This window comes from Calonectris borealis, chromosome 8 (assembly GCF_964195595.1).
Source record: "Calonectris borealis chromosome 8, bCalBor7.hap1.2, whole genome shotgun sequence".
NCBI lineage: Eukaryota > Metazoa > Chordata > Aves > Procellariiformes > Procellariidae > Calonectris > Calonectris borealis.
The window spans coordinates 26255402-26282868 of record NC_134319.1 but is presented as its reverse complement, the minus strand read 5'-3'; the positions used below and the strand labels follow the sequence as shown (position 1 = coordinate 26282868).

General features: G+C 39.1%; 1 protein-coding gene across 1 annotated transcript; it reads right to left on the bottom strand.

Annotated features, from left to right (window-relative positions):
• Window positions 1–17: 17 nt before the first annotated feature.
• Window positions 18–27467, bottom strand: LOC142085212 (coagulation factor XIII B chain-like). Its single transcript, XM_075157001.1, has 21 exons — window positions 27440–27467; window positions 25488–25688; window positions 24808–24993; window positions 24194–24370; window positions 23859–24035; window positions 21980–22159; window positions 21561–21653; window positions 20694–20876; window positions 18821–19021; window positions 18163–18345; window positions 17239–17436; window positions 8439–8627; window positions 7388–7576; window positions 5423–5629; window positions 4836–5012; window positions 3993–4169; window positions 3478–3654; window positions 2017–2199; window positions 1068–1268; window positions 556–753; window positions 18–413 (listed from the first exon to the last, which is right to left on the bottom strand). The coding sequence occupies exons 1-21, from the start codon at window positions 27465–27467 to the stop codon at window positions 400–402; spliced, it is 3519 nt and encodes a 1172-aa protein (XP_075013102.1). The 3' UTR covers window positions 18–399.

The following is a 27467-nucleotide window of genomic DNA, read 5'->3' as shown; positions in this document are numbered from 1 at the left end:
ACAAAGCCAAACACTACTTGTTGATAATCAAGTTACCTGCGGCTTTAATTCTTGCCTCAGTATGCCACCAAAGCCAGCCTATTTCAGGACACAATTGTTAACAAAAATAACAGTGAGATCATCATAGAACGGGTAAAATGCAAGCACAACCATTCGGATGGGTAAAATGTAAACACATTTACAAAATGTAAATACATTTACGAAAGTGGATAAAATGTGGATAAACACAATCATCCAATAATAAAAAGAAAAAAATAACAAATTCCAAGACAGAACATTGGCTAGGCTGCAAACAAAGCATGGCGAAACAGGAAACGCCAGGAAAAATTCAGCTCAAATCAATGGGTCGGTTGAGGGATCTTTCATTTCCACAGCTGGGTTCCTTCATGCCATTTCCATTTATCCAAACACCCCTGCAGCATAAAGAGAAAAAAAGGGGAAAAGGCGTGAAGACCAAGCCTGACACACCGCAGTGGTTCCTCAGAGCGGTGGACAGGCAATTTCAGCAAAGCTGCCTCTTACAACCCCGCCGCGTCCTCGGCACCGAGGACTTACATTCACATGTAGGATACTTAATCACTCCATCCAGGCACTCTGCTCTAAATTTCTCAGGGCGTGAAACTTGTCGGTACCGGCGCTTGCATTCAAATAAAATATAATCCCCAGAGCGATAGGTGGAAGTGCTCAACCAGCTGGATGACTGTAGTTGAATATTGTTCCTTTCCATAGTCCTCTCACGCACTGTACAGTTCTCTGCAAAAAGTACTTCCATTATTTGCCTGTAGACCTCACACTGGACAACGGGTGCTCTGAAACTGCTGGCACCAGGTGAGAGCCCCCGAGAGCCCTTTCCCCAGCAATCTTCCCAGCTCAGGTTCGCCGGTCAATGGCTTCTTGGGAGCACTGCCCCTCACCGCCTGCAGCTTACAGGACGCTCCCACACCCTGGCACCCTGCTACTGCCTCCCCAGGCGCTTCCCCAGGAAAGCTAAAGGCTTTCCCCTTGGCTTCAGCCTAAAAACGCAACAGCACAGCGGCTAAGCTGTGGCTGGAGTGGACGCGACTTACTTCCTGGCTTGCACCGTGGATATTCTAACGTCCCCGCCATACACTGTGCTCTGAAGGGGGGAGATGCTGGGTCCTCCAAATAGCCTCTTTCACACCGAAATTCAATAAAGTCACCCGATCTGGAATACAGCTTTCTTCCCGAGATCCATTTCAGCTCAATATTGTTTCTGCTCATGTCTTCTTCAGATGCTGTACAGGCCACTTGAAAAAGGCAAGAAAAGAGTGTCATCACGTCATGCAGATGCACCACAGGTCACTTTTTTCCCCCCTAGAGCCTACAGAAGTTCTTTGCATCACAAAACGCTTCCAGCTATTTCCTCTGACCCCCTGTTACTTGCAAGAACAGCAAAAAGACATTCACATCCAAGCTAAAGGGAAAAAAGACATGGCTGCGACCCCACGCAGAGCTGCGGAGAAGCCTTTTCGCTCTGACAGTCACAGGAGGCAAGATCGAAGTCCGGGTGGGGGAAGTCCCCAGGCACCAATGAGCTTCCCCCTGTCTTTTTTGAGATCCCTCCTTCCCTTCTGCCCAGCACTTCTCTAAATTTGTTTCCTCACGGCCATGTCGTGGACGCACCCCCGGATTTCCGCAGCGCTGTCGCGCCCTCAGACCCCTCCTCCTCACTCACAGCCTGCTGACCGTAGCAGCGTCCCCAGCTCGAGAGCCCTGCCCAGTGATGGCGATCCCCTCACACAGGGGGGGTTCAGCCAAACTCCACTCCTCCCAGACCCGTTGTGGTGGCGAGAGACAGCAGGCAGCAGAGGGGACTACACAAGCCAACTTCAAGACGAAACTCCTTCTGGACAAAAGAAGGACTCGTTGTTCTGCCCTGCCGGCCTTGCAGCCCCGCACAAGTGCTGATGCACAAGCGATGCCCTCAGGATCTGAGAAAAAGACAACAGGAGCAAGCACACTGCCTTTGGCCACACAGCACGTGCTTCAACCTACCTAGGCAAACTGGGGGGCTCGACCACTGCCCGTCAGTACAGGTGATATACTGAGATCCTTCCAGGACGTAGAGACTTGGGCATTTGTATTCCAGAGTTGTACCTTGAGGGTATTCTTGCATGGGGAAGGAAAGGAGGTCTCCATTTTCAATAACTGGGGGCGAGCCACATTTCCCACCTTTCCCTGGAAGAAAATTCTCAATCAGAGGGAAAGCCATGAGAGTTTAATTGCAACGCAGGCCTGGCCACAAATACTACCGGACAGTACGTTGGCACTGCTCTGAGAGACCTGGAGGAAAGCAGAGAGCAAACCAGGTGAAGAAGGGCAAGAGTTTCTCATTTCTCCAGTGCTGGGACTCACAACTACCGGTTCACCCCATTTGTCCACGGCTGAAGTGCCTGCAGCTGTCTGCAGGACTTCCTCTCATCCTGCACAACCGTGTAGCGTTTGGCACAGCTCTTCCTGCCCAAGAGCCTGACACCACCTCCTCCCTGTACTGCCTGAGCAGTGAGAAAAGTGGACCTGATTGCAAACAATAATGACTGTCACTGAACTGCCCCTTTGCAACCTCTAATGGGATAGCCCTTGGGCTCTGCGGGCCACGTATGGCCACTGGGGAGTTCACACATGCCAGTCCTGAAGCACTGCTGCCTCATGGATTTTTATACCTCTTCAAGCACCATACTGCTGCCAGTCTGGCCTTCCAACGGACTTTGCATTGGGAAATCTTCAGAGAAGACCCAGGTCCCTCGGTACCAGCAGCGACACTCTTTGCACTCGGCATTGTGTTCTGGAGCCACAATATGGAGCCTGGTCTGCATTAACCTGCTGTTTCTGCACCCCTTTCAGGTGCCAGATGGGTGGTGTTTGAGTCAAACGCTGCTGTATTGGTTCATGGGCTGAGACTTTCTGTACGTCTAATGAAAACAAATGAGAGTACTCAGTGCGCTCATGAAGTCCGAGGAGGCACCAACACAGCACCTAGGTATTGGCTCACACGTCAAATCCGACCCTCAGTTGATTTAACAGTTGATTTGACGCCATGGCATTCAACATAGCAACGCATCATCTGCATTTTCTGGGTGTCAACTAGCAGGGAAGCTGTGGGCTCTGTTCTGCAACACAGATGGCAAAATTTCTCAATCTCTTCTCATCAGGCAGGCACAGAAAGTAGATTCTAAGAAGTCCAAGGGTTGCGTCTCAAAATTAGACCTGGCCAGCAACTGCTCTCAGCCCCAGGGTGGTTTTCCAGATGGGGCCCTCTCGAGTGAGGCCAGCTGGGTCACTCAGCTGGTAAGCTCATCTGAAAAGATAGCTGGGAAAATGGCTTTTTCCTGAGTATGCCAGATACGTTGCATTTGTGCACAGTAATGAGACTGAAATTTGGAGAGTAAATGCCACTGAGTCAGCTTCATGGCAGTCTCACTGGCAGGCAACTGTATGAAGACAGAGAGAAATTACCTTTGCACTTTGGCAGCACTGTCCAGGTTCCATTCCGACACACTACGGTGGAAGCCCCAGTCATCTGAAAACCTTGCCAGCACTGATAGCGAGCACTCTCCCCAGGCAAATATCTTGACTTTTTAACACCTTGAACTTTACCACCAGCAATTTCTGGAGGAGGTTCACACGTCACATCTGAAAAGAGGCACTGCTGCGGTCATGTTTGCAGTTGTCAAGGTGTTCCCCTATACAACCGACAGTTAAAGGAATCAATCTTGTTACAATTTCTGTCCAGATTTTCTGCCTCAGGTGGGTCACAGCTCCAAGAGCTCACCATGGAGAAAGCAATGAGGTGTGACAGTATTTCTAGAAGCATCAAGCTAAATCAACGTGCTGTGCGAGGAAGCAACAGCAAGTACAAAGTTGGGGTACACAAAGAAAAGAGAAGTAAAAAAGGTAAAGTCTTTAGAGCATTTAGGTAAACAAACAGTCCCCCCGATGCTAACAGGCAAGATGAAAGCACAGATTCCTACCTCTGCAGGTTGGTGCTTGTGACCATCCTCCATTTGTACAAGTGACGTAATTTCCACCCATCATTTGAAAATTGCTTTCACATTCATACCGCACTCTGGCACCGGGCAGATACCTCTCCTGTTGAGTGCTTGTAATATGAGCATTGGGGATTTCAGGTGCGGCTCCACAGCTAACATCTGAAAAGAGAGGGGCATTTAAGAACAGGAGTGCAGCAATATGACAATCACAGAATATTGCATTCCGGAGCACCATTGTTCCTGATGAGCAGAAATGGTTTGTGTAACGCAGATCATTTTCACAGGTAGAGAAGGAAGATATTGTGGTCTTTATTGTGCAACGCTTCGCCAGACACTATTATTTTTGCCTAGAGCAACTAAAAAGAGAAAAGGGGTTGCGGAGATCAGCCAAAGGTGCAGATTGGTGCTGTACGGCATTGTGTGCCAAAGGGCTGGAGAGTGAAGCGATTTCTTTACTATTTGAAGGCAACTTTCAGAAACCGACATTCTTAGTGATGTGAAAATAAGATACACCACCCTACCAGTTATCTCCATCTTTGCAGCCAGCATCCATTCCCCCCTAACCCTCTGTCTGCTTGATTTCAGCAGTGAGCTAGCAGGAGTTTCAGCTGCTAGCTTCAGTCCACCGGGGAAACGATTTCTTCGCTCATCTACCCTGCTTGCTGTTTCTCAGGAGCCAGAAAAATAGGTGCTGCAGCAGCCCGTTCAAAGCAAGACACCACCTCTATTGGCCTGACCCACCTGCATGCCTGAGTTGACATTATTTTAATTCACGACATGAAAGACTGAGAAGGATCATAGACTACTTCGAAGTAGAACCTATACCTTCACAGAAGGGCGGTGCCGTCCAATTTCCTTCTCTGCAAATAATTTCGGGGGGACCAACAATCAGGAACCCTGCATCACACTGGTAGCGAATTGTTTCACCAGGCTCATAAATTTCCTTGTTTCTGCCTTCAGTTCGAGCATTGGCAACTTCTGGAATACTTCCACATGGCATTTCTGAAAAGATACAGAAAGCTGATGCTTGTGCTAATGTGATACACATATGAATGAGTGTACTGTTTCCACTGTTTCCAGATGCTTTAGAGAGCTTTTTCTAACATCAGCATAGTCATCCGCTGACAGTGGATTTGATATAAAAGGTAGCATACGGAAGGTCAAATAAGTCATTCCCTAAATAAACATGGACTTCAGTCACTGAGATATTTAGATCCTGTTTCTAACCATGCCAGAAAATTCAAAAAGTCAGACTTGCATCCAGTCGGGATTGCTCTGAAGACATCCACGAGGGATGATAAGATTCCACGTCAAAATACGGCGTTACTGGCTCTTACTAGTCCACCTCCAGTTTAAAATTCTTTCCATTTCATTGCTAAATGCACTTCAAAAAAAGTATTTTTTCATATTACCCAGGCATGTAGGAGCTGAAGTCCAGTTTCCCATAGAACAAGTTATCTCCGATGGCCCATCCAACGTGTATCCAGAACGAGAAGCGTACTTAAATCTAGCACCGGCCAGATAAATTGTTTTCCCTTCTTTTTTAATTTTTAAGTTTTGATTTTCCAGCCTGGGAACATCAGCACATTCTACGGGTTGCGGTGGCAAACATGGTCTTTCTATAAAATGCAGAAAACACAGATAAACAATAATGCAAGACAATTAATGTTCCAATGACATACGCCATCTGAAATGGAAAAGAAAAAAAAAAAACAAACAGCCAGACATAAATCAAATGGCTTGAAAGGAAGATGAAAAAATATCTAAGATGCACAAACCCAAACTTCCCTCTCCTTTCCCTCCTACATGGGGCTTCTCTCTTTTCCTTTGAACCAAATGAAAACCATTGTCCAGTTCATACCAAGGAGATACAGTTACAGCTTAGCATCAAGAACAGGGAAAATTTCACAGGCAGAGAAGTAGAAGAGACATTATCTTGTTTTGGGATACTGAAAGTGAGTTTCTAGAATGTTAGCTATTAAATTTTTCCACCGTTAATAAAGCCGTACAGTGTCCTGAGGGGTTGTGTGATGACACGACGAAAAAGAGAACAGAACTTACAAAGTATTATAATGTACTTCCTGGCACATACAATGGATTAAATCTCTGTGAAGCCCTCCTGAGTCAGGGCTGTCCCAATGCTTTCTTCTCCTATACTACTGTAGAGTGGGTGGACTTCAATTATATTTTATATGCATTTTTAGTTAATTAGTAGATTAGGTTTTATTAGTTGACGCATCAACTTGAAAGCGTATGTTTGCACTAAATTCCACAACACAAAAGATCTAATTACAGTCAAAGTTCCTGTTCAGTGACTGGGACGGGGAATTGTATTTCAGTAAAAGCTGTTTTATTAACAGCTCAAGCATTTTTTTTGGTTATTCTTCTCTATGTCTGCCGCTTATCAGCAAAAATGGAGACTGACAGGCAATGCAAAGGAAGAGAAACCACGTGGTATCAGAATTTTGCAGCTTAAAAATACAGACATGGTTGGCATGTTGTGCACGTCAGTCACCAGCTGGCACCTCATTTGTCCTGTGCTCATCTACCTCCTCTTCATTTCTGAAAACACTTTATTCTACCTCTTAGTGAACTTCTGCTTACAAGATATCACCTGCATCAGTAATATTTTAACAATTGGATTACAGTTTCCTCAGCGTTTCTTAGAATAAATGGTCTGAATTATGCCATATCATTTATGCTCCTATTACCGGAAGACGCTACAAAAAGAAAAGGAGAAAAATCAAGAAAGAATAAAAATGAAAAAACCCAAAAATTTATTCCTGATGAACAAATTTACACCCATAATTTGAAAATTACTTTCACTTTCATACTGCACTCTGTCACCAGGCAGATACATCTCCCGTTGAATTGTAAAAGCCAAGGTAAACAGTCTTAATAAAACATCTTTTATGAAGAAATTATGTCTGAAACAACTTTCTGAACTCAGGTGGCACCTGTATTCAACTTATCAACTCAGACATCTTTAAGCTAGCCAAGCATGAAAGCGTACTTTCACAAGAAGCGGAGAAAAACAGGTAACTGCAGGACTTATTTTTCTGATCAAATACAGGTATCTACAATTGATCAGATGAACTGTACATCTGAAATGCAAATTTTTCTTTTCATTTAAGTAAAAAGGAAGGGAGGGATTCTCCCACATCATGCACCTTTAATTTTGGTGACTTCCCCTTTGCACTAGATTTACACACACCCTTACCATCAGCAAGTGTATTTGTGGTGGAAAACCACTTGCCCATTGAATAAACAGTCTCCGATAGTATAGGCCAATGCAGTTCATGTACATGAACAACTGCAAAACTACACATAAGTTTTGTTTGACAGATCAAAATTATTCAAGTATGGTGCATATTTACCAGAGATACATGAAGGAAGCTTGATATGCCCATTAAAACACTGCTTGATAGGAGGGGCTGTGAGTTTAAATCCTGTTATGCACATAAATTTCTGCCACTGACCACTTTTAATCAAAAATGTGCGTCTTTGTCCATCGGAGAGAAGTAGGTTTTGGGCTTCCAGTTGCTGTTTTGTAATAGTACATGGTGCTAGGGGAAACAAGAAAAATTAAAAATGGTGGAGTATGAATCTTTGGTGGCTTTTACCGTGTGAAGCACCTCCTCAGCAAAGATAGCACAAAACCAGCTTGGTTCTCACTCAGCAGTGACTTTTAAAAGTAAAATAGAGACAACTTAAACACTTGATCTCTATCACAATTAATTCAGGCTGTTTTAGGTAGTTTATCAATGATATGGGCACAACTTACAAGCATATTCTTATTCACATGTATAAAAGACAACTTTACAGACTTTGCAAATAGCAGTGATGATCTCGGGAGGTACTGATTTCAGGAGATTATAGTCCTTGAAATAATTAATTAGTGAAATCAGTAGGAGTAAGTCTACTTTTATCCCTGTTGTGTTTCCGTTACCTAGGGTTAAAAATGAATTTTATAAGACTCCTAACAAAGAGCTCTAAGGAGGAAATTGAAGACAGCAACAGCTTACCACAGCAGCGCTCCTCCCGCATATGGGGGACAGTTAGGAAACTACATGAAAGGATGTCTTAGCAAATGTAATCACTGGGGGAAAGAGGCTGACACCATTGTCAGTACCTGTACCTTGTTGCACAAGTTCCTGGAAGTACAGACAAAATGTTTATCTGCTTGTAACCTTCCAGACAGCTCCAAAATTCTCACAATAAAAAACACGATTCAGTGTAAATAATTTTGGGACACTAAAGCCCAAGATCCACGGGTTAAGAAGTATCGAACCCAGGGATTAATTTTGGTCCATTACAGACTTGGTAATCAAGCAACAAATGTAAAACTTAATTCTGAAACTCCTACTTTAAGAATGAGTAGAATTGTCTACCAGTACAAAGTCAACCAGCAATGAAAGTTACACTTACCCAAACATTGTGGAGGTGTAGGTACCCAGATTTTTTCATGGCACGTTACCCATTCTGATCCTGATAAAGTGTATCCAGGGTTGCACACGTACTGCACTCTGTCACTTTCCTTATATCCTGATTTATGCCCACCAACAATATCTCCGAAGTCAATGAGAGGTGGGTCTTCACAGGCTGCTCCTGCAGAAGCTGTGCACAGATTCTTGTTATTTGACTGCACAGTGCCATGTTCTTCTTATCCTGATTTATCCCCACTAGCGATTTCTTCAAAATCAATGATGGGTGGGTATTTGCATGCTATTCCAGCAGAAACCGTGCACAAGTTCTTGTTAATTGATAGACACAGGACAATACTGACAGCTGCAAATAATGGCACTACACACAAATTAAATAATATTCCGATGACTTACATCCCTCCATCTGGAAACATACTGTACTAATAAACAGCACTATCTCCTTGCTCTAAGAAATTGTCATCATCTTTACTATTTTCATAGTCTTGGCATTGAAAAAAGATACTAAACTAAACACATTTTAATTGAAAATATGAATAAACTTCTGAATTTCTAAGAGTACAGTTTCTGTTTTCCAGCATTATACTGGAATAAAGTTTTACACATGCAGTCACAATTCTCAATTCTCTTTAATTCTACAAATAAATCCGTTTGTCCCAGATTCCTAAAATCAGTTCCAACATTTTAAAATGAAAGAAGTTGGATCATTTTTTGAAAGTATAAAGTATATATAAGAAAGCACTTTTAAAGGCATAGGGGGGAGAAGAATCTTGATATGATGAATATGATTTAAATGGATCAATCAGAGTTTAAAACTGGTTATTTTAATACAGGTATATATTCAGTGACGACGTCCTTCAGGCAGCATGGTTTTTATTAAAACTTATTAAAAATACAGGTACTTTGTTATTACAAAGAGTTATATAATGTTTTAAAATCAAATCAGCGTTCTGCATTTTTAATAGTATGTATTCAGAATAATAGTAGCTAAATTGAAATACAAAGGAATTTATATGGATTAATGTATTTTAAGTGACTTATGGTTTGTAATAAATTAGGTTCTTTATGAGAGTCATTAAGTTCAGGCACAGGGCAAAGAAGCAAGCTCATACAAGAAAATACGAAGCAAATATTTTTAAATGCATAGTTCTAAATTATAACTCTCATTCCAAATTTCTGAAAGGAATTCTGTAAAAAATAAATTGTATAGTTTAATTATTAATTTTTTTTGCAGTTCATTTTTCTTGATTGTCACCAGCTACATCAGATAAAAGCATAGATTTCCATTTAATAACTTACCTTTACATGTAGTACAGCCCACCCACAGCAGAAACACTACAGTGTAGCTCAGCAGTGTCATTTCTAAGCTTTAGAAGTTAAAGATGTCCTCTGCAACAGAATTGCTGTTTTCTGTACTCTAAATTGCATGTATTTGTATTCACTCCCATGATTCCTGAGGCTGTCCTCACAATTTCCTTCCCTAATTTTTTGCAACACAGCAGTCAATCTGTACAGATAAATTATGCAATTGTTGCAAAAAGGCTTCAATACTTTTTTCACAAAACTTTTCAGACTGAAGTTGACACAGAAGCATTATGAAACCCATAACCAAAAACTCACAGTGTGTTAATAATGCACAATATAGTGCACTTAGCTTTTCAAACTTAAAATTTTGTCATGGGCAAAACCACCTTATATGTGGAGACCATAATTTATTATCAGTCTGCTTAAAATCTTAACAGCCTAATAAAAATACTAAGTTATTGTTAGTCCACTTCCAATAATGCTAACATTCATAGTCCAAATTAATGCAAGAAAGCCTCAGTAATGCAAATTTTTTTAAAAAAAAGTGTTTTACAGAAAAAAACTGTCCTAGTACTTAACCACTTCCTCTGGTGTTACACTCATCCTTCCCCTGCTCCTCTGGTTGATAACCCCAGTCTTTCTCAAGGAGGTTAGCAAGGCAGGAGGGGAATGCCACAGCGAACCACCAGTGTACAAAGGTTTTTGTTGGGAAGTGTTCAATGCAAGTAGCAGAGGTCCCTTCCTCCTAAGTACTGAGATCTCCTTTTGTTTACATGTATGGTTTTTTTTTAATACTGTCCGCTTTTTTGGATCCCAGTTACACAATCTTTTTTAGGACATTCTCGTTTTTTTTCTTCCAATGCACTTGCTGCTAGGAAGTATTGTGAAATACAGGACTAACTAACACAACAATCGACTGAGTTGTTTATTCTCCCTGTCGTGGTTTAACCTGGCAGGCAGCCAAATACCACGCAGCCGCTCACTCATTCCCCCCACCCCCAGCGGGACGGGGAGAGAATCAGAAGGGTAAGAGTGAGAAAAACTCGTGGGTTGAGATAAAGACAGTTTAATAGAACAGGGGAAAAAAAGGAAAATAATAATGATAATGATAAAATATACAAAATGAGTGATGCACAATGCAATTGCTCACCACCTGCGCTGACCGATAACCAAGTAGCGATCGGTACTTCCTGGATCACGCCTACCGTTCATATACTGAGCATGACGTCACATGGTATGGAATACCCCATTGGCCAGCTGGGCTGGCTGTCCTGATTATGTTCCCTCCCATCTTGTGTACCTAGCTCAGTCACTAGGCACGGGAGCTGTCCTTGGACTAGGAGGGCACTTAGCAACAACTGAAAACATCAGTGTGTTATCAACATTCTCCTCATACTAAATCCAAAACACAGCACTAGGAAGAAATTTAACCCTATCCCAGCCGAAACCAGGACACTCCCTCCAAAAACACACAAGACATTGTTTTGTTTACTGTGTGATAACATCTATCTGAGGATGGATATCGCATCTGAGATATTGCTATTACTATAGACGTTAAATGAATTTCATCATCATTGATATGCCTCTTCATACAACAGGCAGAACTTCAAAGCACCTTGCAGAAAGGCTTTTTTCTAAAAGTCCACAAAAGTCTCAGTGACAAATGTCCAATATTAATACCTATATTAACCATTTTTTTAAGGAACTAAGCACATTCCTTAGAGAAAACCAGAAATTTAAACATGCGACTAATATTTCTAGAGGTACGTAGAATTTATTTATATTTTAAATTCTTACACACTAGTGCAATGTGACCCTAAGCACTAACTATCGTTTATAGAGTCCTGGCAGGTTTGCAATATTAAGCAACAAACCCCACAAACAGTATATAACAAAGCTTCCTGGATTTCACTCTGAGTTCAATCTTTCTGGCTCACTTCTTCCTCACCTTCTAATCCTCCTGTGCCTCAGAAAGACTGGTGTCTCACTCAGGATTTTTTCCTTTTAGTATAGCACTAAGAACAACAAAAAAGGTAAACTAAAAGAAAAATAATTTCCACGTTATCTGCCACTATTCCTGCCCATTTTTATAGGTCATTAACTTTTATAGATCTGCATAGGTCATTAACTTTTGGCCTCATTGGTAACTCAGTCACTGGAGAACACTGTTATCTTTTCTAAATAGCAATTGCTGATCAGGGAGCCGTTTCCAACAAGTCAGCTCCAAAATGGTTACATAATTTTTATAACACGACATGTAGATTTCTTTCTTTCTTTCTTTTTATAAAAAAGACAAAAGAAAGTGTTCTTCCTATTCAAGATCATGTTTCCTTATACTCACCTGAGAAAATACAGGTCCTGTTTAAAAGATTTGATCTCCATACCAAGGTAGAAGAGGACTATATTCACTGCGTACAATCACTTTGGCTTTGCCTTAGTATAGAAGGATGCTCAGCAAGACCTGCCTTCTGCACTAGTGCCACGGGCTGAAGTCTACCCGAAAGCATTGCTCAGAAAAGTGAGAACCTGTGACTCTGATAGGACCTGGGTAACAAAGCAGCAGCAGACAAACTTTGCTCTCTCACATTTGCCAACCTCGCACATTTTGTAACTGCTGGGGGTGGGAGACCGGAGATTCACAGAGATTCTGGTGGCAATCTTTAATTGGACTCACATGCAGATAAAATCAAGTAGCTTGGGTCTACATTATTAGAGAGGCCACTAGCAGGTTATGCTGACAATCTAATGCATAGTGAAAACAATGGATTCTCAGGACAAGGGAAGGGGGACTCCATACACAAATGTCCAGCACTGTGTAGAAGACTGAGCCCACTGTGTGTAGGGGCAGCCAGAAGCCAGCACCTAACACATCGACTGCTTGGGGTGAGTGGCCCGTTCTCCTGGGACCGTGGTGTTGGTTTAACATGAACCATAAGAGCAGGGCCTTTGATTTGTCAGTGTCATAGAACAGAAAACTTACAGTAGAAATTACTATCCTCTTGCTGTACCAAACCTGCTGCTTAGTAAAAAAAATTTCAATTATATGCCACTGAGTGGTGTGGTACTGCCCTTGTATCCAATCCACCCAAAATTCCCCAAGACAACTACCTTCCCCTTCCGATATCAGATATTTTATTGGAGGCCCATGATACCTGACTGACTTTAAAACCCAGCAATTTCATGTCAGGACTTCAGAAAGTAAATCACCACTTATTAAAACATAGAAAATTGCTCTGAATTCTGCTTCCAACAAATGTTCTGGAGACTGATTTTTAATCTCCCTCCATTTTCCCCAGTTTTGCTCTTTAAAGAGAAGGGTCTTTTTTACATTTACCAAATATTCTTATGCTTCATCCAGAGCTCCTCAAAGGTAACAGGTCTGGGCAACAGGCCCGCCAGCTTCACTACATGAAATATTTTAAAGCCAATATAAGTTGTTGAAACTTCACTGGGACACAGGTTCACCTTGGTTAAAACATGCCAGGCTGAATCAGCACATACAGCACTCAAAACTTCGCCTGTTACAGGAGTTGCCCTGATCTGTGACTTTATAACCAGACAAAAGTCAGTTTCCTCAATTATGTACCATGGAAGCAAGAACTTAACTGGAAAACAGAAATTACTATCTATAAATAAATCCAAATGCCTTTTTGGCTGACGTTTGCAAAAAATGCTTAAGCGCAAGGTTGTTATGCAAGAGGAAAGGTCTCTCTGTCGTGACAGAACAATGGTTTTAAACTGTAAAAGGGTGGATTTAGATTGGATATAAGGAACAAATTTTTTACAATGAGGGTGGTGAAACACTGGAACAGGTTGCCTAGAGAAGTTGTGGATGCCCTGTCCCTGGAAACATTCAAGGCCAGGTTGGATGGGGCTTTAAGCAACCTGATCTGGTTGAAGATGTCCCTGCCCATGGCAGGGGAGTTGGACTAGATGATCTTTAAAGATCCCCTCCAACCCAAACTATTTTATGGTAACAAATAAAAGGTTGATCTTGAAAAAAATTTGCACAAGCCAATCTTGGTGCAGAAATGTTATCATACCATCTACCTACTCCTAAGCCAGCACTATCACTGTGAAATGACAGAGCTGAGATCTATTGCCATTCTGATGCTATTGGAAGGCTCTGCTACACATGGAAAGGCACCGACAAAAACATAAAGTAATTATTTTTATTATGCCTCACACAAGCAAAAAAAAAACCCCATTCTTTTCTGAATGTTTCTTAAGAAGAGAAGGCTGGGAGGAGACCTTATTTCTGGTTTTGGCTTCCTGATGGGAGAGGACAGAGAAGATGGAGCCATACTCTTCTCAGAGATGCACAGTGATAGGATGAAAGACAACAGACACAAATCTCCAGCAAAAGAAGTTCCACTTAGATATTCGGAAAAAAGATTCACCATGAGGGTAGATAGACTTTGGAACAGGTTGCCCAGAAAGATTAGAAAATATCTCCCTGGAGATACTAAAAACTCGGCCAGACAGGGTCCTGAGCAACCCGATTCTTAATCTGCAATTCTACGCCTAACTATGCAGCAAAATTTCAGGACTGTTAAAGGGTTAAATTGAGGTCTTTGGTATGTTGATGGTTATTTTAAAAGTTACGCTCGCACTACAATTTGGTAAGTCTAAGCAAATAATGTCAGATAAAAATTCTTTCTTTGCTTCCAAATACACTTTGGAGGTCAGAAACACTCCTGGGCTTGTACATCACCGAGCCTTATTTGCACTATATATTCCACATACAGTAAGCACAGTGTTTTGACAGATGTGCTTTCAGCATCCCACTCACACTAGGACAACAACATGGCTGAGCTGTGTGCCTGCAGCAGCTTCTCTGCTGTGTGTGTAGCTGATCTATGTCTTCCCACACTACCTAGCCACATTTGCATGAATATATTCTGGGAAAATTAAGATAGTGGAAAGGAGTCATTAACAAAGTTTCCTTATCTTCCAAAAAGCAACTTGATCACTTCCTGTGTCTTCATTAACTTCTGTAAGAATTTTGTGTTCAATTGGTTTTGTAATGTTCATGCTGTAAATCTTTCTTTAAGATTTCACACATATTTCTGAGCTTGTTCAGATTTTTGAAACCCAAGCTGTAGCTCTTATTTTCTTTCACTTAATTCTGCTGTGCTAATTAACAGAAATAACATAGCCCCAGATTTCAAATTGCAAGCAACAAGTCTGTTTTCAAATAATTCATGCAAAAAAAATTGAAAAGGGGAAAATGAAAGAAATCTATGTTCTCTTTGCCAGAGAAAATACCTAGATGCTGTCCTGAACATGCTGGGGGGGGGGGGGGGGGGGGGAGGAGGGAGGGAAGGAAAGAACAAGAGAATTAAATACACTGGCACAGACTGGTGTTAGGAAGCAACTGGGAAGATGCTGATGCCATCAGGCCTGGAATGGGCACCAGTGATATGTGGATGCTCCACCCATTTGTCTTGGGTTTTTCTCCCTGCTAGCCAGAGAATGTGCCATCCCTCCCTGCCCTGAACAGGTCTTCCAGACCATGGAAACAGATTTGATCTCTGTGGTATGGTCAAGACTACGGATTTGGCGGTTTGGCCTGATCTAAGCTAAGATGGTCACAAGCACAGAGCTGCTTGACTGGTATCCCTAGAGAGTCTCTATTATATCATGTGCAGACCTTATTACCCTTTTTCTTGTTTATTGATCCTCTTTTCACCATGCTTGTACTTCCTTTTCTCCAGCTCGGTCTCCTTCCAAATAAACAACCCGCCCCAATTTGTGTTCAAATTTGTTTTTTCTGATACTGATACCTAGGTAATGTTGACCTTGTGTGGTGTTGCTGATGTGGCCACGAATGCACTTGTTGCCTTGCAAGATTTTGCTTACAGATCTAGTCCATCATGTAAACACCCTTCATGTTCAAGGGAAATAGAGTTTTTCTTCTTTCATAGACAAAGGAACGATTAGGACGTTAAAACTCAGAGACTGAGATGAATTTCTATGTATTTTGACATCAGCACAAATAGTTTCTGGATGCATAGCAAGCCTAGATAGCTATTAAGGTAACAATGCTCAACACACCAAAATTTACTGGTTAAAAACTTATCACCAATCATTTTGTATAACCAAGTTCTTACATTATTTCTTAACTGAGAAAGACTCACCAATTCACATTACAACCGTTGTTCATAACATGACCTAGAAATAAAAGCTATAGTGAACATCTAGTTCAGATCTACATGTCACACATCAAAAGTTCATTATATTGCTAATCTCATTGTTATTTGTCTTCATTTTTAAATGCCGCTTTACAAAGCAATGACTTTTTAATCTTTTGAAAACATTTCGGAATGCTATTGTAAATAGCATGTAAATGCTACTTTCAAGCTTTTTTCCCACGAAATGGTTGACTAGGCTTTGATTAAATAAGCAGAATTTGTCTATTTCTTGAATGCTTTAATTTCTTTGTTGTTTTATTTATTCATGTAGCACTCACAAAAGCCTTGGAAAACCATACAGAACAGCATACACGCAATGAAATCACAGAAAGATGGAGTTTAGAGATAAAATACAGAAGAGACCCTTACAGTCACTTTTTTTATTAAAACATACTAAAATGAATGCGAGGCAAACATTGTCTATATTCCTGAATTTTCTTCGTATCTTCAGTCACACATGTTCCAAGGCAGAGCCCCAAGAGTACCAGTGTTTAAGCGTCATAGGAAATCATACAAAGTAGTTGGACTAGGTATTTTAATAGTTTAAATGCTCTCAATTAGCAAAACAAAGATGCTTGTTTGACTTTTTTTTTTTTAAGAATAATAATCAACTACTGAGTAGGATTTGCATATTTTTAGGTTTTAAATGGTTTCATAGATCCATTAAACACATTTTTTTTTTTTTAATACTTGCTTTTTTTTCTTGACCCTCAAAGCCTTGTCCTTTAGAGGCCTCTTACCTGTGGAAGGAGACATGGGTGCTGTTAAGACGTACAAAAAAATAGGCCTTTCCTTTCTCTCTGTAAAATTAGAGTTTAAAATCATTTAACATCACAACATTGAAGGGCATGAAATTAAATCTCAATTTAGCTATATTCTGTAGTCACAAAAGCACTCATGCTATCAAAACCACCAATATCCTCACAAAGGGTACTACTTGCTCAGCATCTTCTTGTCATGGCACTTTGCTCAAGTTCTCCAGATTGTGATGCATCCTCAAGTTTATCAACTGTAAGCCTTACAAAACTGCTTCATCCTAATTTTTCCACACATATGCCAATATCGCATTCTTCTGCTGCATTCCCTGTCCTCATACCACAAAGCACTTCCACTTCCCTCCCGTTTCAGCTCAGACCCAAAAATGCCACTGAACACGCATTTCTCAAAGCTGACTATAGTGATCCTGAAAATTTGAGGCCATCTTAATTCAGCTGTTAATACCAGATAAAGACCATGTACATACCTTTCCTATAGGCTTTCCTGAAGTCCATACTTAATTTCCTCTTTCAACACATCTTGGGTATGTCAGCTGTCCTCTCTTACACTGCACTTGAAATAAAGTTGTACCAGATTCTGCTCCAAAATGGTTCTGTTTACAGTAAAATCCAACATAATCCCCATGGTAAAAGTAAACTTTATTCTCATAGAACCCTTGCAGCAGCACATTATTTTTCTCCATTTCATTTTTTGACAAAGTACATGGCTCTAAAGAAGAGAGACTTAATCAGTGTTAATAAATCGATTATTTTTGAAATAGCATCGTTTTGACTAGTCTACACGAAAACTTTAGATTATTTCCCATTCTCTTAACATATCATACATGAAATCACTGTATTTTTGGATACTGCAGGCATGTCATATTCAAGAAAAACAAAAAGCCAGACAAGCTTACGTTTGCTTCTATTAAAACTTTCATCTCTAACTGAAAAAAATGAAGTTGAGATCTTAAAGTTCTAGTTGACAATACTCAATTTATAAATTCTAAGTATCTGAACTTAGAGAGAGTTGGGGTTGTTCAGCCTGGAGAAGAGAAGGCTCCAGGGAGACCTTTTTGTGGCCTTTGAGTACTTAAAGGGGGATTATAAGAAAGATGGGGACAGACTTCTTAGTAGGGCCTGTTGCGACATGACAAGGGGTAACGGTTTTAAACTAAAAGAGGGTAGATTCAGACTAGATACAAGGAAGACATTTTTTACGATGAGGGTGGTGAAACACTGGAAGAGGTTGCCCAGAGAGGTGGTAGATGCCCCATCCCTGGAAACATTCACGGTCAGGTTGAATGGGGTTCTGAGCAACCTGATCTAGTTGAAGATGTCCCTGCCCATGGCAGGGAGGTTGGACTAGATGACCTTTAAAGGTCACTTCCAAACTATTCTACGATTCTATGAATTATAGAGAGAAATAAGCACTTATTTATCTTATCACACCTACCTATACAAACTGGTGGTGAAGTCCACTGTCCTTCAGAACAGTAGATTCTCTCAGATCCTTGCAAAAAATGGTAGTCAAAGCAACTATATTGAACTGAAGAACCACTGTCATACTGGGTCAGAGGTGGAAGAGTAAGAGCTCCATTCACAATAGAAGGTGGAGAGTCACATTTTTCTGTAGGAGCTGGAATAACATTAAAAACATTTGAGAAACATTCAGCTTAAGAAACTAACAAATCAGCAGCTTTAAATGCCTGTCAACACTAGATATCTATCAACTCTCAGTTTCTTTTCTTACTATTTCATTATGTCTCAGGTCAGAATGCAATCTCCTGCTTAATTCTAACCATAAGAAATCCCTTGTGTGCATTTAATTGTTTACAGCTGTTTTTCTACAGAGCTTTGAGTTCCCTGGGCTTGGAGAAGAGCTCCTCCCTCCTTTCTACAGCCTTCCCCATCAAAGGAAGGTGTATTGTTTTTCCATGTTTGGATATATTTAACAACATAGCTGTCTTATGCAAGGATATCTGTGCATATCTGTATTGTTGAACCCTAAACATCTATTATTTACAACATATTCTAGGCCTGCACTGCCAAAGCAAATAAAAATAGGTCTGAGATTGATTAATTAAAAAGGCAATTAAAAAGTATTGTCTTACCTTGCATAATGCATTTCGGATATTTCAGTCTGCCATGGTTACACTGTGTCCTCCCAGGAGATGGAATGGTCTGGAGAAAATTGTATCCCTGTTTACATTCAAACTCTATGAGATCACCATGTAGGAAAATTAATTCTTCCTGTCTCCATTTCAACTCTATGTTGTTGTTGTTCATATCAGTTACACTAAGAGTGCATGGTTCTAGGAAATAAAAGCGTACTTCAATAAAAAGCAACCTTAAGTGATTTCTTAGCTCCCTTTGTAGGAGTCATGAAAGAGTAATCTAAATCAATAGTTCTAAAATGTTTTTGAATCTTGCAAGAAAAAGAACTATAGATGCATAAAAAAAAGCATGCAAATGTAAAGAAATAGGCTGACGTAACAGAAATAACATGCAAAAAAAAGCCTAAAATGGGAACAGTAAGTCACAGAAAACACATACTTCTGACAAAATCTGGTTTCTACAAGTATTTGTAAACATATGGCAGCCTGGGTTTACCATTGAAGAAAAAAACTTCTTTACTGTAACTTGAAAGGACTTTTTATAATGAAAATAGTCATCCATCAAAATTAGCCTGTCAGATTTGGTTGACAGGTTTGGTAAGCCCTTCAAAGATAATAGTAGTTAATACACAGTAAATTTAAACTGTTAACCTAAGGAAGTGTTTTGACAACTCCCTTTTCTTTGTTTTTTTCTTTGTTTTGTCACTCTTAAAAGACTTCAGAGATCTTTCAAAAACCTTTGGAAGTTCTGTGTTCTTCTTTGGACTTTTTCAGGTTATTTAAGGTCAGTATTGGTTTGGTTGCTTTCTGACACATTTCTTAAAATTTAGTGCCAGGATCACATCAGGTAGCCTAGCTTTCCATTAGACAGTTAACCTCATTAACTTTTGAAACCACTGCTCAACTTCAATAAAGCTTGACAGAGGGACAGTTATAAAAATAAATTTCTACAAGTTCCACGAGAATCATCGCCTGATAGAGGCCCTTATTAATGCTTTGCTAAGGGAAAGGCAAGGAGAAATCAGTTATTATGCATTCTGATGACAGCACCGTAACAACAAATTGGTATGGATATTTTCCTGAAACTAACTACAGTATGTGCTCGTTCTGGTCTGATTAGGTGAGGGTTGAAAAGAAATCTCAGAAAACACAGAAAGGATGATGTGGTTATTTGGATGCTTAGGAGACAAATAACGCTCATAGGAAATGAGTTTTTATTATTTCACAGGATTTGTTAAACTTGAGTATTCAGATCCAAGAATGCTGATCTGGACCTTTCAATCCAGACGAGGTACATTTTACTCATTTAGAAATAAGTAATTAAAACTGAATTTTATCTGGTTATTTATTTGCATTTTCACAGTGGTCAGTTTAACAAAGGATGCTAGTAAAATAGAATTATTTCATTACAGGACGGAAGAAAAGATAAACAAACAACTCTTGTAGATCATCAGAAGTAGTATTCCTGCTAATATTGGTAAATTCCTAACAGGAAGTCTATACATTGTTTTAAACAGCATATATGAGAACAACATGAAAAAATTAGAAAGTCCAGAATGAAATGATAGATATAAACACACAAGAAAAACAAACACTGAAGGTTTAAAAATGGAAGTCCAAGAAGTCATATAGCTCACTCAGGAAAACAGAGGAATCTATTTAACTGGGTGTTTGTAAGAACAGGCCAGAGGACACCTAGCAGAAGTGGCCTAGGTATATTTGATTTTGGTTCATCCTCATGATTCTGCAATCTTTATTAACTCAAAATGAAAGAGAAAAGGTGGTCATGAAAGGACTATCTAGAGGTTCTTTCCAGCTTTATCTTTCTATATTACGTATGATAAAACTTGCTTTTTCTTACAAGACTTACCTAAGCAAGTTGGTTGTTCTGTCCAGTTTCCTTGTTCGCAGTAAACAGTACTAGGTCCATCCAAAAAATGGTAATGCTGACAACCATATTCTACTGAGGAACCATTTTTGTAACTTGTCAATAATGGACCAAGAAGAACACCATTTTTAATCACAGGTGGAGAGGTACAGTCTTGCCGCATTTCTAATACTAGGTAGGGAGATAGGTAATTAGCTCTTTCAAACGGTGTTAACACTGGCGGAAGTATCAGACTGTTATTAGTCTGAGCAAAAAATTTACATACAAATAAAATGCAAACCAATATAATTTCTTTTTCAAATTTTGTTTTTAGAAACTCTACACTTGCCTCACTGAATTGCAGACAGGCATTCTATTTCCCTCTACACTCCTCATCTATGTCCACTCTTGACTTTTGCTTGTTTACACTCAATATAGATTAGTTCTTTTTCTGTGATGAGACAGTCTTTATTTGTTGCTTGAAATGTTCAGCCCATGGGCGGTTCAAAATAAACAAAAGAAACTTCACTGGAACTATTAATCAAAGGATCGGCAAAATACTAATGAATTTGCATGTTCAGACAACATTAACAGAAGGGGCACAAAATGACTGAAGGTAAATGCTAATGCATGAAATAAAATCACAAATACAGCACAGGCTTATAGGTGTACTTTATAATCACTAGAAACAAGCAACAATGGCTTTTCATTCATTCAGACTGCTACATTGACATCTGTACCACGTGTAAACATTTTCAAGAGTAAGGAACCTACTGTAGCAAAAGAATAGTAAAAGTAGTCATAAAATGCCTATAATAGCATTGGAGAGTATTGAAGTCTCTTTTAAATAGAAAAGCAATGTTCACTTACTCATATCTTCATTGTGATATGTTTTGCTTGCCCTTGTTGCTGCAACTGCCTCGAGTGCTGGTGGTGCCTCAGATTCCTGTTTATCCATAGTTCCTGTAACCATAGCAGAAACTTAGAATCAGTTTTCTCAGAAATAACTCATTTTCAAATACCAAAACAGACAGACGCTTATGTGTTGTAAGATGTAATAAAATCAATATTCCAGGGGAGAACTACACAACACAGATGTCAGTTGAATTTACCTAGCTCATCCTTTCTCTTTAATCTGTGAACAACGGATTGTCTGCAAATCATGCAGCACCTTACCTCTCAAGCATTTTAACAGAGGAAAACATAAACAGTTTTGCAGAGGCTCTCCAGAAAATTAAGACATTGTTTGAAGAATCATTTCTGTTGTCAGTCTTCACAAAAGTACTAACCAATACAAACAGGGGGTGATGTCCATTTTCCTTTTTCACACTGGATTTCCTCAGATCCTCTTATTTCAAAGGTACTTTGACACTGTATACGAACTTTATCTCCATTATGATATGTTCTTCTAACTGTGATGATATGAGCATGAGGAGGAAGTGGTGGTGGAGGACATTTATTTTTTACATCTGAAAATAAAAAATGCATATTGTTTTCTCACTAATCAAAATGATGTACACAATTAATTTTACTATACAGCATGCAAGCCTATCACTCAAAAGATATTTTTGGTTGATCCAGAGTAACTACTTACTCCCATTTTCTTAACAAAATGGGAGACCAGAACAAAGTGATTTTACATTCAACAAATATAAAATAGAGGTATTATGCTATTGTACTGCTATAAACAAATTTGTAATTTCTCCACATAGACTTAATAGAACGTTCTTTAAAGGACTTCAGGAAATAGAGATTTTCCATACCCTCCATTGATGTAATATTTAAAGGAGCTTATGTATTAATTCTAATGCTACAGAAGCAGTAATAATAATAGCCCATTTCCTATCTCCCAAATTAAGTTTGTGATTACTGTATCCTCAAAACTAGAGTTAGGCCATGTTTTCATTTTCCTGAGCACCCCACCTTCTCTGCGCTTACTCAAGAAAAGTTCCTGCTGTGTCATCAGAATAAATACAGGGCTGGGGTCCTAACACATACCATTTAATCGAGAGATTCTAGTGCATTTTAAAGGCTACTGTATCTTCTGGGAAAGGAAGATGAATTTCATCTTTGTACTCAATGACATAGTCTTCTACAAGATTAGCTATAAAGGAATTACAAAACACTAATTTTACTGAAAACTGTGTTTAACACATCTATACTTTTTAAAGGCTAAATATAATTTTTAATCTCAAGCACCCCACACAAAACAATTATTAAATTTGCTTTAGAAAACATACCTCACGCAAAAAATTCCTGTAAAAATATGTTGGAAAAGAATACCATAGATTTAGCTTAAACCAATAAAAATGACTGATTGTCCCAACCTCTGTCATCAACACCTGGGATGCCTTGTATATAAAGCAGAGAATTTGTTACCATAAGGCAGTGAGATCTCCTAAAGCTCAGAAGTAGTCCTCATAAAGGGGACAATATCCAAATAAGAAAATAACCCACAGCTATCAAGGTATGTTGAACAATATTATAAATTCTCAGCTAGCCTAAATGTTGACTGAGGCTAAATGGCTAAATGTTTTCTGCTGTATACTATATCTCATCTGGTTCACTAGACCTTTTATTCTTTTGAAAGTTTCTTTTCTGAGAATCTCCATTATCCCCCAATGATTGGGGAAGTGATATTGTTAAAGGTGTGGTTTTGTCCTCAGGATGACCTTTCTAGTTAATTCTGTTGAAAACATGTACAGTTTGGTGGGGCTGCAAAACTCTGCAAGGTACCACTATCCTCAAGCTCAGGAGGAAGTTTTTACAAATTTTATTTTTAATGCCTCTGAAGAGGCATGTGCCCACCTCACAAGGCAGGATTAAACAGGCTTGATTCAACCTTCATGTAATCTGAACATGGTTTAACCTGAGCTTCAGGGGCTGAACAACTTGCCTGTAATTGTTGATTCCTGCTTCTCCAGGATACGTCAGCAAGAGACAGTATCTGCTCTATTGTTAGAGTCCACTGAAAATTAATTCCAGTTATCATTGCCTCCCTCCCTGCTACTTTGGCTCCATGCCTTTCAGCTAACACTTGATTTCTATTTAGGCTGTGAACTGATACAAAATGAGTATTTTTATTTTGTATTCATAAAGCATTTCATCAAAGAAGGTGCAAGTCTTTCACTAAGAATTTGACATAGTGAAACTATAAAAATAAGGTACCTTCACACACTGGAGGGTCTGGATGCCATCCGAAATAATAACATTGAATTAGGTCAAATTCACTGACAGAATAATTTTCCTCACAGAAAAAGTGAACTACATCTCCCTCTTCATAGATTTTCTTCACAGGATAGAAACCTCCATGTGCTATTCTACTCAAAGAGGAGCAAGATATTTCTAGGAAGAAATACACAGCAGTGAAAACCAGTTGAGGGGGGCTTCCCTCCTCTCCCCACCCCCCCGACAGCTTATAAAACAAGCCTTTTTGTAAATTTTTGTTCATTTGTAGAATAAATCATATTTCAAACAGAATTATTTTCCAGCCCATTACATACTAGTGCAGTTTGGAGTAAGGGACCATCCATGTGTTAGACACACTGCTTCTTCTGTAGTGTTTCCTCCTGCAGTATAATATCCCTCATCACATTTGTATAGCAGTGTTTCATTCAATCGAAGCTCTTGTTGGGCTGTGAAGTAGCTACCGTGAGGTAAATTGGGTACTTGACACGACTCTTAAATAAAGCATATGCATAATATTAATTGCTCTTTTCAAGTTATTAATCTGAAATTTTCCTTAGATACACCTTAAAAGTGGTTAATATGCAAGGCAAAATCTTTGCAAATAATGAATAATTAAAAATGCAGTAGTTTACACAGGTTTCCCAGTCGTCATTTGGGAAGAAAGTTTGGATGGCAACGGATTTATTTGAAACAATGCGATTTCATCTATACTGATTCCTTCTACATATAATTTTTTCTATACAAATTCACAAAACTAGCAACATGTGAAATCTGACAACTTCTTCCCATAAGGTACAGCTGAGCACCTGCTTTAGGAGTACTCAAATTATAACCCGACATAGGCAGTTTGGCCCTATAGGTACAGCAAGGATAGCAGAATTGTATACATTTAAGACAGATTATAAAGGAGAAAAATGCAGAATCCTACCAAATTTTTTAGTACAGCTTGGCTGGGAGGACCATCCTTCTGGCCAACATTGTACTGTATCTTCAGTACCACCACTTGGAGTATGGTAGCCTGGATTACATTTGTATTGCAGTTTCTCATGTATTTTGAAGTACATTTCTGTACTGTAAAAAAAGCCATTTTCCAAAAGAGGCTTGTTACATTTTTCTAAATGAAAGGAGACAGCTTGGTTAGAAAGAAAAAATTAATGGAATATTTTTGTTCTCTGATAAACAAAAGAAGGGGGGTTTTAGCTACCCTGATCTAATCTTGTTTTCTTGAAGAAACCCTAACCCAATCATCAAACAATACCTCAAGCCGAAGGTAATAACATGGAACACGACAACCATGGAATCTAGAGCTAGGGAGGCTCTAGAGGATATACATCTGAGGGGAAACTATCTATTAGTTTTCCCAAAATAAGTAAACTGGGCAACTTCCTTGGCATTCTTATAGAAACATATATGGTAAAAGCCCTTAAAATATTGTAAAAACATCCCATATATAAACATATGTAGTTTGTACACAAAGGATTAATTTCACCTTGTCCTTATACATTTTATCCCTCTTGTTATGCAGCTTCTGATCCTGTATGTTCAAGGAAATCCTGCTAGAAAAGTTTCCCGCTAAAAGCAACGATGAGACTAACAAAGCTAACTCACTGTAGCATTGTGGCACTGGAGACCATCCTTTTGCTGTACAAGTTATTCTTCCATCCTGAGTCCCAGTTTCAGTTGTATAACCAACCATACAAGAATAGGGAAGTTTTTTTTCCTTACGCATTGGGAAATAGTAACTTTTGAAATTATAATAGTACTGGGCAATCTTTCCATTTTCTATGTGTGGCAAATCACAAGGTTTATCTGCAAAAAGATAAATATATTTCTCAATAAAAATCTCAGCCCAGATATGAACATTTTTGCATTAATTTACTTAATATCAGTTGGATTGATTCAGGCTTTCAAACAAGGTGAATGAAATTCTGAATACTTACAAGCATGAAGGGTCTTGTAAGACTCACTGAAATTAAGATATATTACAATTATATCAGCTTTTGTTCTTTAGGTTCGGAATATCTGCTGTAGAATGAAACTTCCTACCATGAATTGGGCAAAACTGATGCAGGACATTTATTTGACTCTTTATTTAGCCCAAAAGATACAAGCGTGAACATCCTTTGCTGCATAAACATACTGACGCCTGCTCTAAAATTCAGTGGCAACAGTGTCAAGATTAGCTATGCCATAGCTCCTCATTCAGCAAATGTTATCGGAACAGTATGACAAACTGCCAGGAGGCAATATAGGAGTTAAACTTGCTGAAGAAAGGGAATTTAAGAACAGACTCAACGGAGAAGAAAGAAGAGATGGAGGTTAAGGAAAGAACAAACAGAACTGCAATTAAAAAAACAACAAATCAGTAACAGGGGAAAACCTTTAAAAGGAGTTGTGCTGAATATGACATTAAGTTATTAGGGGCAAAAAAAAAAAAACAAAACCCAGCAATACTTATGTTTGGATTTCTTATAAAATTATCTTTTGGGTCTCAAAAACTCTCTCTCTCCATGGCATTACAAGGCAATCTAACCTGAAGAATCATGTTTTAAAAACTGAATCATCACCTATGAACCTCATTATAATTGGGCAGAATTTTCCCACAAGTTGGCACTGCTGCATTCACCCTACATATATTAGAACCAAAATAACAAACTATTGCTCCTTCACACAATAACGTCACTAGAATTTACTCATTTACTAGAATTTGCTGCAAATTTAGTATTTTTACTAAATAGAAAGTGCCAAGATAATTTTTTTTTAAATAATTCCCTTCCTCACACAGCCACTGTATCACATCTAAATAAAAAATAAAAAACCCAGTCTTGAGAGTAATTAAGATTTTTAAGTAATTAGAAGACAGAAATGGTTGCTACCTACATACCTTTTGTTTGACTTTCCAAAGGGTATCAGTATAATTTCAACTGCTTTGCATAAGACAAAACTCTAGTGAAGACACGTAGTTGCAACATATACAGTGGCGTTAAACATACATTAGCAGATACAAAATGAAGTGCAAAAAAGGGACACCTTTTCAATTAATTAATACCCTCATATACAGTCCACAGCTTTGTGAACCCACAGTTCAAGTGGTATGTAAACTATATAAACCCAGGAATTTTAAGCAATACTGAAAATAGGGATAGGAGATGCGGAACAACCCCAGAGTAGCTTCTGCAGGTTCCATTTAACTTCCACTCTTTTGCTTTGCGGTAAGTCAAAACACTTCAATCACCAAGACACTTCAATATATAAAATGTTTTAATAGTACAAAATCCAATTGGTTTAAGTGCCTCAAAACCGCTCAAATACATTTCAAGAGAAACCTTTTCTGAATAAAAGTCCGGACCTTTCAATATTACAGCTTTAAAGCTTAGATATGAATCTGTAGCCCTGAGCTACAGCAACAGCTGAATCATGATCATCAGCCATCTCACAACAAAATTATATTTAAAAAGCAGTGCTTACTCTTGGTAAAGATATGAAAGACTTAAGTTACCTTAGACTACATGTTCTAGATTCAATGTACATTTATTAACAATAGAATTCAGTGTATTTACCTTCTGCAAAGAGTTTGCCTGAATACAT